This window comes from Hyperolius riggenbachi, chromosome 9, assembly GCF_040937935.1.
Source record: "Hyperolius riggenbachi isolate aHypRig1 chromosome 9, aHypRig1.pri, whole genome shotgun sequence".
Lineage (NCBI taxonomy): Eukaryota > Metazoa > Chordata > Amphibia > Anura > Hyperoliidae > Hyperolius > Hyperolius riggenbachi.
The window spans coordinates 97244805-97259251 of record NC_090654.1 but is presented as its reverse complement, the minus strand read 5'-3'; the positions used below and the strand labels follow the sequence as shown (position 1 = coordinate 97259251).

The 14447-nt window shown below is 44.1% G+C and overlaps 1 protein-coding gene across 2 annotated transcripts in view; it reads right to left on the bottom strand.

Moving 5' to 3' along the window:
* The window catches only part of TARS2 (threonyl-tRNA synthetase 2, mitochondrial), a 203631-nt gene that overhangs the window by 105712 nt on the left and 83472 nt on the right, over positions 1-14447 (bottom strand). Inside the window, exons 1-3 of one of the 2 annotated variants that reach the window (XM_068253236.1) lie at positions 6445-6579; positions 1599-1682; positions 1034-1221 (exon numbers count right to left, since the gene is read on the bottom strand). In XM_068253236.1, coding sequence (XP_068109337.1) covers positions 1034-1221; positions 1599-1682; positions 6445-6516 — 344 coding nt within the window. In that variant the 5' untranslated portion in view covers positions 6517-6579. Of the gene's footprint in view, positions 1-1033; positions 1222-1598; positions 1683-6444; positions 6580-14447 lie in introns of those variants that run through there. The other variant, XM_068253237.1, reaches the window with a different exon arrangement.

Sequence of the window (14447 nt, the reverse complement as noted above, 5' to 3'; positions counted from 1 at the left end):
GCAACACCACCACCTAGCAGCAGCCTTTTTTCCTATGTCTGGCTATGCTTAACATTGGACCCATGCTTGGAAAGGCCAACGTTGGATATAGTCCGACATAGTATTGACAAGGGTTACCACCAGCAGCTGATGCTCAGATACCTGTAAATGAATAATCCGTTCCTACATACAATTTCTGAAGATGACTAAAAAGTTATCTACAGCTTTCTGGGGTAAAAGTCTTGTCCCTTTTCTCTCAGTGCTTCCAACGGCTGCTCAGCCAATAATGTAATCATGTGACTCTCTTTAGAGCTTCTTCCGGTAGCAAATTTTTGCTTACAAAAGAAACTGCTTACAGGTTTGTTTTGAATCACAGTGAAGGTAGAGCAAATTGTACTAATATACCTACTGTGCAAAAACAGCAATCTATACTAGTAAATCACTAATAGAAAGGCTTGAGAAGTGGTAAGACCAGGTGTAATACTGTATTTGAATTTCTCAGAAAGGGTCAACCATTTTAGAATACATTTTTTGCAAATGTATGAAACCAATATTTTGACCTTTCATTTTCATTTAAAGGGACTCAGATTCAAAAAAGTAAAAAGATGTATACATACCTGGGGCTTCCTCCAGCCCCAACCGCTCGGATCACTCCCATGATGCAGTCCGCCGCTGCTCGCAGCTCCGGGAACCGTCACTTACATCAGTCATGGCCAGTCTACGCAGAAGTGTGCTTTTTGCGTATCTCTCCAGCAACTGCAGGAGAGATACGTAGAGGGCACACTTCTCTTGCGTAGACTGGCTCCGACAGACGTAAGTAACGGGACCCGGTTCCCGAAGCTGCGGGCAGCGGAGGACAGAGGCGAGGAAGCGATCCGAGCAGATGGGGCTGGAGGAAGCCCCAGGTATGTATACATCTTTTTACTTTTTTTCAGCTCTGGTACACTTTAAGACAACCCCGGATTTTCTCCCATCGTATGTGCGGTTTCAGTTGACCAAAATCTGTGGTCTCCTTTTACTGATATTACACCCTGGCTGCGTTTGAGAACCTTACCTAGTTTTCACAGCCACCTCATATGGTGTGGTTCTCCATGATTGTCCGGTCACCACAATGCCATCAGGTAAGGACATCCTGATTGGACAGGTCTCTCTCACCCTGTCTGCCAGTATGGCTTCATATCTGTTCCTCAGCTTCTCAAAGCACTCGAGTCGTTCGCTGATAAACTCTGGCAGGGCTTTATTCTGTACAACACAAAACAAAGGTTAAGCTTTTTTCCATTCTCTTATGTTCATCCATATTTTAAATGTATGGACTTGGTTTTTGGACTACTAATTAGTTCCTCAACATCCACCAAACACAGATTTCAGGTATTCGTGCTTTCTTAGCAGCTCACTCACCAGACTAAGACTAAGGACCTCCTCCTCCTTACTTTTATTATTCTTCTCTTATTTGAGAAGTTTTGTACATCTTAATTGTATGTTATGTACTATTTCTATTATGTGTGTTTGGGCTCCTGTTTTCAATAAAGTTTCATAAAAAAAAAAGAAAAAACAAAACATGCTGTCACATGAGGTGGAAGTTTCCTAAACAGCATGTACTGCTCATTTGTGCCACTTACCTGAGTGCTAGCATGCTTGGTTCCACCAGCTGCGTTGTGCTTCCACCTTGCATGGTTTACTAAAGATACTTCTTCACTGGAACACTGCAAGCAAGCAGATATAAAAACCTAATTAACCCATGCAAACCTTAGACGTGTGTACGTGTGTGTGCGTACGTACATTGTACATTCACATTGAAGGCATCCAAACTATGAATTAACACATGTGGAAGTATAGTACATAACCAAAAAGTGTGAAACAACTCAAAATATGCCATATTCTAGGCTCTTCAAAGTAGCCACCTTTTGCTTTGATTATTGCTTTGCACACTCTTGGCATTCTCTTGATGAGCTTCAAGAGGTAGTCACCTGAAATGGTCCTCCAACAGTCTTGAAGGAGTTCCCAGAGATGCTTAGCACTTGTTGGCCCTTTTGCTTTCACTCTGCAGTCCAGCTCACTCCAAATCATCTCGATTGGGTTTAGGTCTGGTGACTGTGGAGGCCAGGTCATCTGGCACAGCACCCCATCACTCTCATTCCTGGTCAAATAGCCGTTACACAGCCTGGAGGTGTGTTTGGGGTCATTGTCTTGTTGACAAATAAATGATGGTCCAACTAAACGCAAACTGGATGGAATAGCATGCAGCTGCAAGATGCTGTGGTAGCCATGCTGGTTCAGTATGCCTTCAATTTTGAATAAATCCCCAACAGTGTCACCAGCAAAGCACCCCCACACCATCACACCTCCTCTTCCATGCTTCATGGTGGGAACCAGGCATGTAGAGAACATCCGTTCACCTTTTCTGCGTCGCACAAAAACACGGTGGTTGGAACCAAAAATCTCAAATTTGGACTCAGACCAAAGCACAGATTTCCACTGGTCTAATGTCCACTCCTTGTGGTATTTAGCCCAAACAAGTCTCTTCTGCTTGTTGCCTGTCCTTAGCAGTGGTTTCCTAGCAGATATTCTACCATGAAGGCCTGATTCCCGCAGTCTCCTCTTAACAGTTGTTCTACAGATGTGTCTGCTGCTAGAATGTGTGGCATTGACCTGGTCTCTAATCTGAGCTGCTGTTAACCTGCGATTTCTGAGGCTGGTGACTCGGATGAACTTATCCTTCGCAGCAGAGGTGACGCTTGGTCTTCTTTTCCTGGGGCGGTCCGCATGTGAGCCAGTTTCTTTGTAGCGTTTGATGGTTTTTGAGACTGCACTTGGGGACACTTTCAAAGTTTTCCCAATTTTTCAGCTTGACTGACCTTCATTTCTTAAAGTAATGATGGCCACTTGTTTTTCTTTACTTAGAATTTGTATTATGGCAAGAAAAAAGCAGCTAACAGTCTATTCAGTAGGACCATCAGCTGTATATCCACCTGACTTCTCCACAACGCAACTGATGGTCCCAACACTATTTATAAGGCAAGAAATCCCACTTATAAAACCTGACAGGGCACACCTGTGAAAACCATTTCAGGTGGCTACCTCTTAAAGCTCATCAAGAGAATGCCAAGAGTGTGCAAAGCAGTAATCAAAGCAAAAAGGTGGCTAATTTGAAGAACCTAGAATGACATATTTTCAGTTGTTTCACACTTTTTAATTATGTACTATACTTCCACATGTGTTAATTCATAGTTTGGATGCCTTCAGTGTGAATCTACAATGTTCATAGTCATGAAAATAAAGAAAACTCTTTGAATGAGAAGGTGTGTCCAAACTTTTGGTCTGTACTGTATACCATATATACTGGCATACAGTAGAAGCCGACCCGCGTATAAACCGAGGAAACCAGGAAAAAGTGATTGACTCACGTATAAGCCCCCTCCATAGTAGCAAGATGTGCCCCCAGTACAAGTCAGCCTCCCTCCCCATAGTCAGATGTCCTCAAGGATGACACAGCTGTGTCTCAAGGCCCCACTAGATGGCGTCAGATATGAGACACAACGATTGCCACACAAGAAGAATACCCGATCATTGCACCGCTGACACATTGCTTCCACAAGCTAGGGGACACAGGTAATCCTGAGCACCGCACCCTGCACACCGCAGGGGGATGGGAGGAACGGGCACAGCAGGGAGCAAGTTACAAAACCTGCCAGTAACAAAACCTGCCCCACTATCTGTTCTGCTGCACTGACTCACATATAAGCGGAGGGGGTAACTTTTCAGCACATTTTTTTGTGCTGAAAAATTTGGGTTATACAAGAAATATATATATATATATATATATATATATATATATATATATATATATATATATATATATATATATATATATATATATATATATATATATATATATATATATATACACACACAGGATCTTCTCAAAATAGCATATTGTGATAAAGTTCATTATTTTCTGTAATGTACTGATAAACTTTAGACTTTCATATATTTTAGATTCATTACACACAACTGAAGTAGTTCAAAGCCTTTTATTGTTTTAATATTGATGATTTTGGCATACAGCTCATGAAAACCCAAAATTCCTATCTCAAAAAAGTAGCATATCATGAAAAGGTTCTCTAAACAAGCTATTAACCTAATCATCTAATCATACTTTTAGCCATAGACCCTGAACAAGCAAGCAGCATATTAAGCGCATGTTTGTTTCTGGCGTTACTCAGGCACTACTGCTGCCAAATAAAATAGATCAGCAAGACTGCCAGGCAACTGGTATTGTATAAAAGGAAATAAATATGGCACCCTCCATATTCTTCTCATTTCAGTTGCGCTTTAACATCTCTGTGGTTTGGAGGGATGGGGCTGGTTGAGGGAATCCGTAGCGCTTTACAAATGTATTGATCAGGCAGTTCTTTGGGGTTGATTTAGCACTTAGCTGTGGGGCATTTATTCATTTTGTAATGCGGCTTGCCACACTGCAATGCACCACCTATGCAATGTTCACAGTGCGGTGGGTGCATTGTGGTATAACAGCGTGCTGCATCGTAACGCATTGCAAGCAGTGTGTTGATGTAGTCAATCACCATCCAACTAATTTATGACTGGCGAGAGGTCAGCTTACCATATCTCGCTGTTTTTAGACCTGTGTATGTCTAGTTTAATGAGGGGGGGGGGGGGGGACACAGGCAAGTTGGTTTAATCCTGTGCATGTTGACCGTATTATTTTTTTTTTAATTTTATTTTTACTGTTGGGTTTCATAATATGAGATTCCCTCTCAGGCCACTCCATGGGCACCTGTTTTTGGGAAAGAAAAGAACAGATAAGAGACTGAAATGCCTCACCCATCAAACACTATGAGGCACTTAATATGGGCAATAGAGGGGCATCTGGCTCCTGGAGGCACATATGAGCGCAGCCACAGTCCAGCCGTCTCTGTGAAAGAGTCCTTAGAACAGTAGGGAAGGTTCAGAACTTTCCATCTCACTATAGAAACTCTCCCACTGCTGTCTGTAGTGCACTAAATATAGACAAGGAAATCCATCCCTACATATTTTATGTCTCCCCAAGACATATAGTACTAGTGACCTTAGCCCATTTAAAAATGGGCTAGGTCTGTCACTAATCCGCCGTGCGCATGCCCGCCTCGCGCACACATGACCACCCCTTCTGGCCCCGTCCTCCTCCGGCTCTAGGCAGTGTCCCTGCACATGCGCAGTGCTAAAAAGCACTGACACATGGACAGACTCAGGGACACTTGCCTATTATTATATAGGATAATGTTATAGTAAAACTTTGGGTATAGTAAACCAAATGTCCAGGTCCAGGTCCCGGTCCAAGCACCATCATAAGTATATGGGAGTAATGCCTGGTATAGTAAACTCTGATATAATAGATTATAAAAAAAAGAAGACGGATTCCGGCACTTCAATGCAGAGGTAGTTTAAGCACGGTACACAACTTGCATCAACAGGTTATAAACACACCTGGGTCTGATATAAAAGAATTCCTGTTATAGTAAACCGTTTGTTTTGGTCCCTGCGGTATTCTGTATCCAGCTATAGAGGAACGTCGGCAGGTGCATACGATGGTCAGGGACCCATGAGCGGGCTGGCAGCCACTTGTAACCTGCTCGCTACTGTAGACTACTTTGGGCCTGCATGGGTTACCTCAAAAGCACCCTCTGGTGCGACCTATGCTTCCTGTGTAAGCTTCTGCCTGATTACTGAGGGAATCGCCTGTCATCTGTGACTTGCTTGTGCATGGCTGCAACGCTACAGTATCATCCAGGCTGCACAGAAATATGAACTGGTGAGACCTATGCTTCCGTGCAAGCTGTTGTGTGATTATTGCATGCAAATCTCTGCATACTGAGCTCTGTGCATTTTGATCTAGCTTAGACATGGTCTGTGCTCGCCTACTAAAACACTAAACACTAAAGAACAAATGACTCCCAATTATTGACCAAATGAAGATACAGTACTATGGTATACTGCATGTGCTTGTGTATGACCACTTTTGATTTAGTAAACTTCTAACAAAGTAACCTACTTTGCCTGCCTGGTCCCTTGGAGTTTACCATAAAGGAATTCTGCTGTATACAGACCCACTGAGGATTTGTGTGCTGTGATACAATGCAATCAGGCAGGACCACAATAGAGAGAGTATGTGGGTGAATGAGTGTGATAGACAAACTGTACAATTTATTTATTGCACGTTTCATTTTTGGTACTGATTAACAGCTAAGTAGACACAAACAAAACCAAACACAGATAACAATTATGATGGAAAAGTTAGGTAATGCCTGCCTATTACTTTTGTAGAAAATCAGGAAGGGCAGGACACTGAAGGACAAGTAAAAACAATTCGTGGGAATGAAAGTTGCAGTAAGGTCATTTGCAAGTGCTGCATGCAGTTCTATGGTGCATCCCACATTTGATACAAAACTAGAAATGCAGATCACTGACCCAACAAAGCACAGCTGCAGGAGGCTTAGGTCTAATGACTGGGCTTCTCTTCACCAGCGCTAACAACTTCATAATCACGAACAGACACCATACCCATCACATGTACAGCAGGCAGCCATGACACGCGGCACGGCCACGCCTCCAGTCATATGACAACAATCATGTGACTACCTCATCACTGTCTTCTGCCCAGGCCAGTGCTCACTTCTAGCAACTCGACTGCACAGTGACACACCGTGAAAGCTGAATCATCTCTCATCCCCCATACTCTAGAAGCACTTGCTATAAAATAGCAAGCCGATCACATCTGAATGTCCCGATTCTGCATCTCTAGCTGCTGACAGTAATCATTCACCATGTCACTGGTACCATTTATTACCAAATGTTGTGTACAGAGCGCCACCTAGTGACCGTCCAACCACAAATACCAGCAAACGAATGTCAGATTGATGATGTACAGAGCTGCATGTCAGTTCATAGACGGGTTAGCTAAAGGCAGTTTTCTCCTAATTGAATCTTTCACACCTCATTAATATACCATTTAACAAGCAAGAAAATATTCAGAATAATTTTTAAGGTACTTTGTTATCTACTTTTTCAATTTGAAGTAGTACTGAAAAGTTATTTTAAAATCAAGAAGTTTTAAATCAGGATGATACCATTTATTGGCTAACTACGTAGTTAGCCAATAAATGGTATCATCCTGATTTAAAACTTCTTGCTTTTACTGATGGCTAACACAGTACAATACCCTACTGCTACTATTATTTTAAAATAAATGTGGCATAAAAAAAAATAAAGTGATATTTATATAGCACTGACATGTGACATCTTCCACGACACTGTACAGAGTATATTGTCTTGTCACTTAACTGTCCTTCAGAGAGGCTCACAATGTAATCACTAGTACCATTGTCATAGTATGTCCAATTAGGGGGAAGCCAATTAACTTATCTGTATGTTTTTGGGATGTGGGAGGAAACCTGTGCAGACACAAACAAACCCCATGCAGATAGAGCCTGGGCTGGGAACAGGACCCATCGCTGCAAGGCGAGATTGCGAACGAGTACGCCACTGTACTTACCTAGGTTTCCTTGTCTCAGTATTGTGCCACACATGTGCAGTACACAGCTGAGAATAGAGGTGACCTTGAAGGACTGCGGGGGAGCCCATGGCCTGAAGAAGCCCCAGGTACGTATACAATCCTGGCCAAAAGTTTTGAGACTGTAAAAATATTAGTTTTCACAAAGTTTGCTACTAAACTGCTTTTTAGATCTTTGTTTCAGTTGTTTGCGTGATGTACTGAATATAATTATAAGCACTTCATATGTTTCAAATGCTTTTATTGACAATTACATGAGATTTATGCAAAGGCCCGGTTCACATTAGCGGTCGCCGTCCGGAATCGCCGTGCCGGAGCCGGACCGCATGCAGAACGGACGGAACGGACGCACGGCATAGCAATGAAAGCCTATGCGTCCGTTCACATGCGTCCGTTTCGTCCGGACCGGATCCGGACTCCGGCATAAGACCCAACATGCGCTATTTTTTGGTCCGGGTCCTCCGGCAGCCGTATCCGGAGCAGAGCCGGACTGCACCATCCGGCCAATACAAACCAATGAGAACCGGAGAGCGCACAACACACTGGCTAAAAATCCGGATGTTCTACCCCACTTCCTATGTGTATTGTAGCGGCGATTTTGGATGGGGACACATGGGCAAGCATTTTGGAGTGGAGCAGCAGTGACTTTAAACGTGCTGGAGATGTTGGCAGTATGTCGGAGGTGGAGGTGAGTGCTAAACAGCGGAGGGCATGATTCCACAGGTCCACCTTCTGCCACCCTCCCAGACCCCAACATTTTTATTCTATTTCTACTATCTTTTGCCAAACGGATCCGGATCGCATCCTGATGAACACCTGATGCAACCTGACCGGATCGGATCCGGATCAGAACCGTACTGTTCCGATCCGGATCCGGTCCGTTTGGCAGAGAACCGCAAGTGTGAACCGGGCCAAAGAGTCAGTATTTGCAGTGCTGGCCCTTCTTTTTCAGGACCTCTGCAATTCGACTGGGAATGCTCTCAATCATCTTCTGGGCCAAATCCTGACTGATAGGAATATATTCTTTCATCTCTTCTTTGAGTTTCTCAGAATTCTTTGGTTTTTGTTTGTCCACCCGCCTTTTGACGAATGACCACAAGTTCTCAATGGGATGAAGATCTGGGGAGTTTCCAGGCCATGGACCCAACATTTCAACGTTTTGGTCCCCGAACCACTTAGTCATCACTTTTGCCTTATGACATGGTGCTCCATTGTGCTGGAAAATGCATTGTTCTTCACCAAACTGGTGTTGGATTGTTGGAAGAAGTTGCTGTTGGAGGGTGTTTTGGTACCATTCTTTATTCATGGCTGTGTTTTTTGGAAAAATTGTGAGTGAGCCCACTCCCTTGGATGAGAAGCAACCCCACACATGAATGGTCTCAGGATGCTTTAGGGCCCATTCACACTAGAGCGTTTTGCCAGCGATTTTGGCAAAAACGCTCAAGCGCTAGTGCTTTTTAAAGCGCTAGTGCAATAATACCCTATTGGCCCGTTCTCACTTGGGCGATTTGCGCTAATCGCCGGTGATTAATGCAAATTGCCGAAAGCAACCGTGTAGCCTGCACCATTTTCAGGCGATTACCCAGCGATCGCATTTAGTGCTATAGCAGTGCTAATCGCGATCACGGAAAAATCACAGCAGTGTCCAGTGATTTTTCCCTTGGTAATCGTCCACGTTTTGCACTTTAGGGTGTGAAAGAGGCCTTACTGTTGGCATGACACAGGACTGATGGTAGCGCTCACCTTTTCTTCTCCTGACAAGCTTTTTTCCAGATGGCCCAAACAATCGGAAAGGGGCTTCATTTGAGAATATGACTTTACCCCAGTCCTCAGCAGTCCATTCACCATACTTTCTGCAGAAGATCACTGTCCCTGATTTTTTGGGGGGAGAGAAGTGGCTTCTTTGCTGGCCTTCCTGACACCAGGCCATTTTCCAAAAGTCTTCACCTCACTGTGCGTGCAGATGCACTCACACCTGCCTGCTGCTATTCCTGAGCAACCTTGCATTCTGATCCCGCAGCTGAATCCTCTTTAGGAGACGATCCTGGCGCTTGCTGGGCTGTCTTGGACGCCCTGAACCCTTTTAACAAGAATTGAACTTCTTTCCTTGAAGTTCTTGATGATCCTATAAATTGTTGATTGAGATGCAATCTTAGGCCTGGTGCACACCAGAGTAGTTTTTCTGAGCGTTTTGAGTTTTTAAATCTGCTGCTAATGTTATCCGGTACTTATCCGTTAGCCGGGCGCATCCTCTAGGTGGCGACAAAACTCCACCAGAGTTACATCTTTCCCTACTATCCATGTCAGCCTGGAGGGGGAATAGTAATTAGCGCCACCTGCCGAATGCGCCCGGCTAACAGATAAGTACCGTTATCCTATGTGTCTGTGCACACTGGAGCAATGAGGTTTTGTAAAAAAAAAAACCCATAGCATTACATTGGGAAGAGCTTTTAGAGGTTTCAAAAGCTCTTCCCAATGTAATGCTATGGGTTTTTTTTTTTTTACAAAACCTCATTGCTCCAGTGTGCACAGACACATAGGATTACATTAGAAGCAGATTTAAAAATTCAAAACGTTTAGAAAAACTCCTCTGGTGTGCACCAGGCCCCAGTAGCCACTATATCCTTGCCTGTGAAGGCATTTTTATGCAACGCAATGATAGCTGCATATGTTTCTTTGCTGGTCACAATTGGTAAAGGGAATGTCCAAGCAAAATAAAAAAATGAGTTTCACTTACCTGGGGCTTCTACCAGCCCCATGCAGCCATCCTGTGCCCTCATAGTCCTCCGAGGTCGGCAAGCTGCCAGCAGGGGACTGGAGCAGCAGTGAGTGACTACGAGGGCACAGGATGGCTGCATGGGGCTGGTAGAAGCCCCAGGTAAGTGAAACTCATTTTTTTATTTTGCTTGAACCTTCCCTTTAACAATGGAAGATCAATGATTTCAAGCATCACCCTCCTTTTAACATGTCAAGTCTGCCATTCTAATCCAATCACAGAAAAACAACAATGTCCAGAGCTCCAATGCAAACAATACTAATCCACTCTGAATCAAAGTCTAGCTCCCTGAGCTGCTCTCCAATTGGGTGAAAGAAACAGGTGCAATCTAAAAAGAAAACTGAGTGATCTATGGTGCATTACCAGACAAAAAAAAAGTTTAATCCACGCAAATTAAGTTTCTACTTACAAGATTAAAAAGCAATATTTGCATATCTCAAAGCCAGGATGCGTCTCCCGTCTCTCAGTTGCTGTCTGGAGATGCACCATAGAGCGCTCTGTTTTCTTTTTAGATTGCACCTAATTCTAACCCAATCAGCCTGACATAATGATCTCCAGCCTTGTGCTCATCATCATTCTCATCTGAGTTATCAAGACGATTACTGAAATGATGTCAGCAGGTCCTTTAAAAACCAGCTTAGCGGTATGGACGAGCTCAGCTCGTCCATGACCACCGTGCTGGATTGCTCTGGCCCTGGTGGGCCGATTTGCATAACCTTAAAGGACAACTGTAGTGAGTGCTATATGGAGGCTGCCATATTTATTTCCTTTTAAACAATACCAGTTGCCTGGCTATCCTGCTGATCATCTGCCTCTAATACTTTTAGCCTAGACCCTGAACAAGCATGCAGCAAATCAGGTGTTTCTGACATTGGGCTCTATTCATAAAACATTTGCAGTAAAAAAAAAAATCTTGGAGGGAAAACACCACATCAGTATTTTAGACTTTTGTGTGCTAATTCATAGAAAAGTTTACACTTGTGATAATAGGTCGGGGAATTCCCGCACTAAACTGGGGGTGCTGCTGAGTTGTTACATTTGCTGACTGAGTTGATACATTTTCTCCTGCAGAGACAGCCTTGAGTATAAAGGAGGCAGCCCCAGCATCCCTTTACATGTGCATTTTTCTGTCTCTCCTGAATCTGCACTGAATCTGTCTATTAAGGTGCGTACACACACATGCGACTATAGTCGTTTGTAACGATCGTTCCCTGATCTTTACCAACGACGATCGTTACAAAAAACGAACCACCGACTATTAAGGCAAACGACGAACGAGCCAAATCGCTACAAAAGAAAGTTCTGTCTCGGCGGATTTTAACCAACGACGATCGTTTGCAAAAGTAGTACATCGTTGGAAACGATCGTTCGTACTAGGCTTGACATGCGCATTTCACTATTTCTCCCTGAAACTTCTCATTTTTATGCGCAGGCGCAATAGTTGCTTTCTGTGATGTAACGTTCGTTCTAACGATCAGATCGTTACACACCTTTTAAAACCATCTTTACATAGGTCGTTCTTTCAACAATTAAAAGTTCGTTCGTCGTTCTCAACGAACGATCGTTGTCGCATGTGTGTACGTAGCATCAGTCTTCCTAAACAATCTATTTAATTGCTGCAGCTTAGAAGAACTTCAATAAATGTTACACATGCAGGCTTCCTGATGTGAAATTTATCTGAAAACAGGTACCCAAAGGGATAAAAAAAACACAGCCTTGGTATTCCGGAATGCCTTGTCTGCTCTCCTCTCCTCTCACTGCAGCTGCCTGGGAGGTCTGTCTCCATTAGCTTGCCTGGTACGGCTGGCTTATCGCCTTATCTAAACAGCCGGGTTTCTCCGCACACATTCCGCCTGCTCTAATCTTTATGAATTAACCTTCAGTGACATGTGTTGTGATAATCTCCGCACAAGGCGGTAATTTCCGGCACTGGAAAGGAATGTCAGATTTTCATGCGGAAACAGACTTTATGAATGCCCACTTTGCTAAATGGTCGGGAAAGTCAGCTGTTTTGAGCGGAAAACTTGCGGTAAAGTTTTATGAATAGAGCCCATTATTGTCAGATCTGACAAGATTAGCTGCATGCTTGTTTCTGGTGTTATTCAGACACTTCTACAGCCAAATAGATCAGCAGGGCTGCAAGGCAACTGGAAATAAATGTGGCAGCCTCCATATACCTCTCACTACAGTTGCCCTTAAACCTTCATTCCAACTAATCTTCAAGAGACTCAGAGCTGAAAAACTAAAAAGATTTTATGCATACTTGAGGCTTCCTCCAGCCCCATCCACCTGGATCGCTCCCATGCCGCGTCCTCCGCTGCCCACAGCTTCAGGAACCGGGTCCCATCACTTACATCATCGCAGCCAGTCTAGGCAGGAAGTGTGCCCTTCTTACATTAGACTGGCTCCGACTGACGGAAGTGCGGGGACCCGGTACCGGAGCTACAGACATCGGAGGACGGCGGTGTGGGAGCGATCCAGGCAGATGGGGCTGAAGGAATCCCCAGGTATGTATAAAATCTTTATTTTTCAGCTCTGGTACACTTTAAGCTCTTGCAACCTAATATCTGCTTTGCACCTATTTGTAGCCACAATCTGCATATCAGGCAGTCACAACTACGTAGTGTGCATGCACAGAGCAATCCCAGCCGTGGGCATACAATCAAGGAGGCGTCGCCAGGCAGCGTCTGCGCAGTGTTCCCCGACCCAGAAGTAGGTTCAGGGGGACATTGCACGAAAACAGAGGTGGGACAGAGAACGGGGGAGTGGTGAGGATGAGGAAAGCCCACTACACATGCCCGTTTTTACATTTTTTTTTTTTTTTTATTTTTTATTTTTTTTTTTATGGGCTAAGGTATCCACCTTCTGTTTTAAGAAGGCAAACTAGTTTTCCATAGGATTTTGGCAACAGGGCTTTTTGGTCCTTTGTAACCCCTTACACACTCATAGGAGTTCTGCCATAAGCTTGGTGGGTACTCTGTAACTTTAAAAAATAATAAATGCTGATCTACTTACCTGGGGCTTCCTCCAGCCCCTTTAGGTCTCTGTGTCCCTTGTCGCAGCTTCGCAGGCAGCAATTCTTCTGCGGTCCCCTATGTAGCAGCCGCCGTCCCTTACTCACGCATACACAGAAGCCGCCAGATCACCATTTATTATTTTCCGCTCATGTATCCTTAAAAAAGTTAGAATGCTCCAACACATAGGCCCATATGCAATTCACTTCCCCTAGGTGATATTTTCACATTTTGTCATAAATTGCTTTTTAAACCATCAGCAAGCAAGAAGATACTCAAAATAATTTTGATAGTACTTTTTCCCACCAACTTTTAGGTACTTTTTCAATTGTAAAATGGTTTAAAGTTATTTTAAAGAGAAAATGAAAAGGATATCCTAGGAGATAACTTGGTAGAAAAAGTTAATTGCATATGGACCATTGTCTGTATAATAAGATTCACTGGCGCCCTGTATCAGCCAGAGCATAGCTCCACCCCCTTGCAGAAAACGGCCCTGGCCTTTTCTTTATCAGATTTAGGCCCAGTGCACACTGGGCGAATCCGCCGGCCGCATCCACTTGAAAATCCGCGTGGCTAATGTATCTCTATCGGTTGGTGCACACCGGCGGTTTGAGGTTTTTAGCAAGCCGCAAACGTGCCTCTTGCTGCACGTTTGCGGTTTGCTTAAAACCTCAAACCGCCGGTGTGCACCAGCCCATAGAGATACATTAGCCACGCGGATGCGGCCGGCGGATCACATACAAAATCCGCTCGGTGTGCACCCAGCAAATATCGGCTCTCTGCTCCCAAAACCGCTAGCGTTTTGACGATCTGCTAGCGGTTTTGGTGTGCACTGGGCCATAGAGAAGGCAGAGGCCTTTTTCTGCAAGGTTGCAGGGTTACATGCTGGAACCTGGCTGATATGTGGCTCTGGTAAATCTTATTATACAGATGACATACCAGGGCAGTCACGTTACCAATGGCAGGCTGGATGGCTGACAGGGTAGTGTGTCGGCTTCCTGTCCAGGAGCTTTGTTCTGTTACTAAAAGCAGATCCCATCTCAATATAGCTTTACAATTCCTAAGATTTGGCAGTGATGAATAGAGATGGGCATGTCTAGAACTCCTTGAG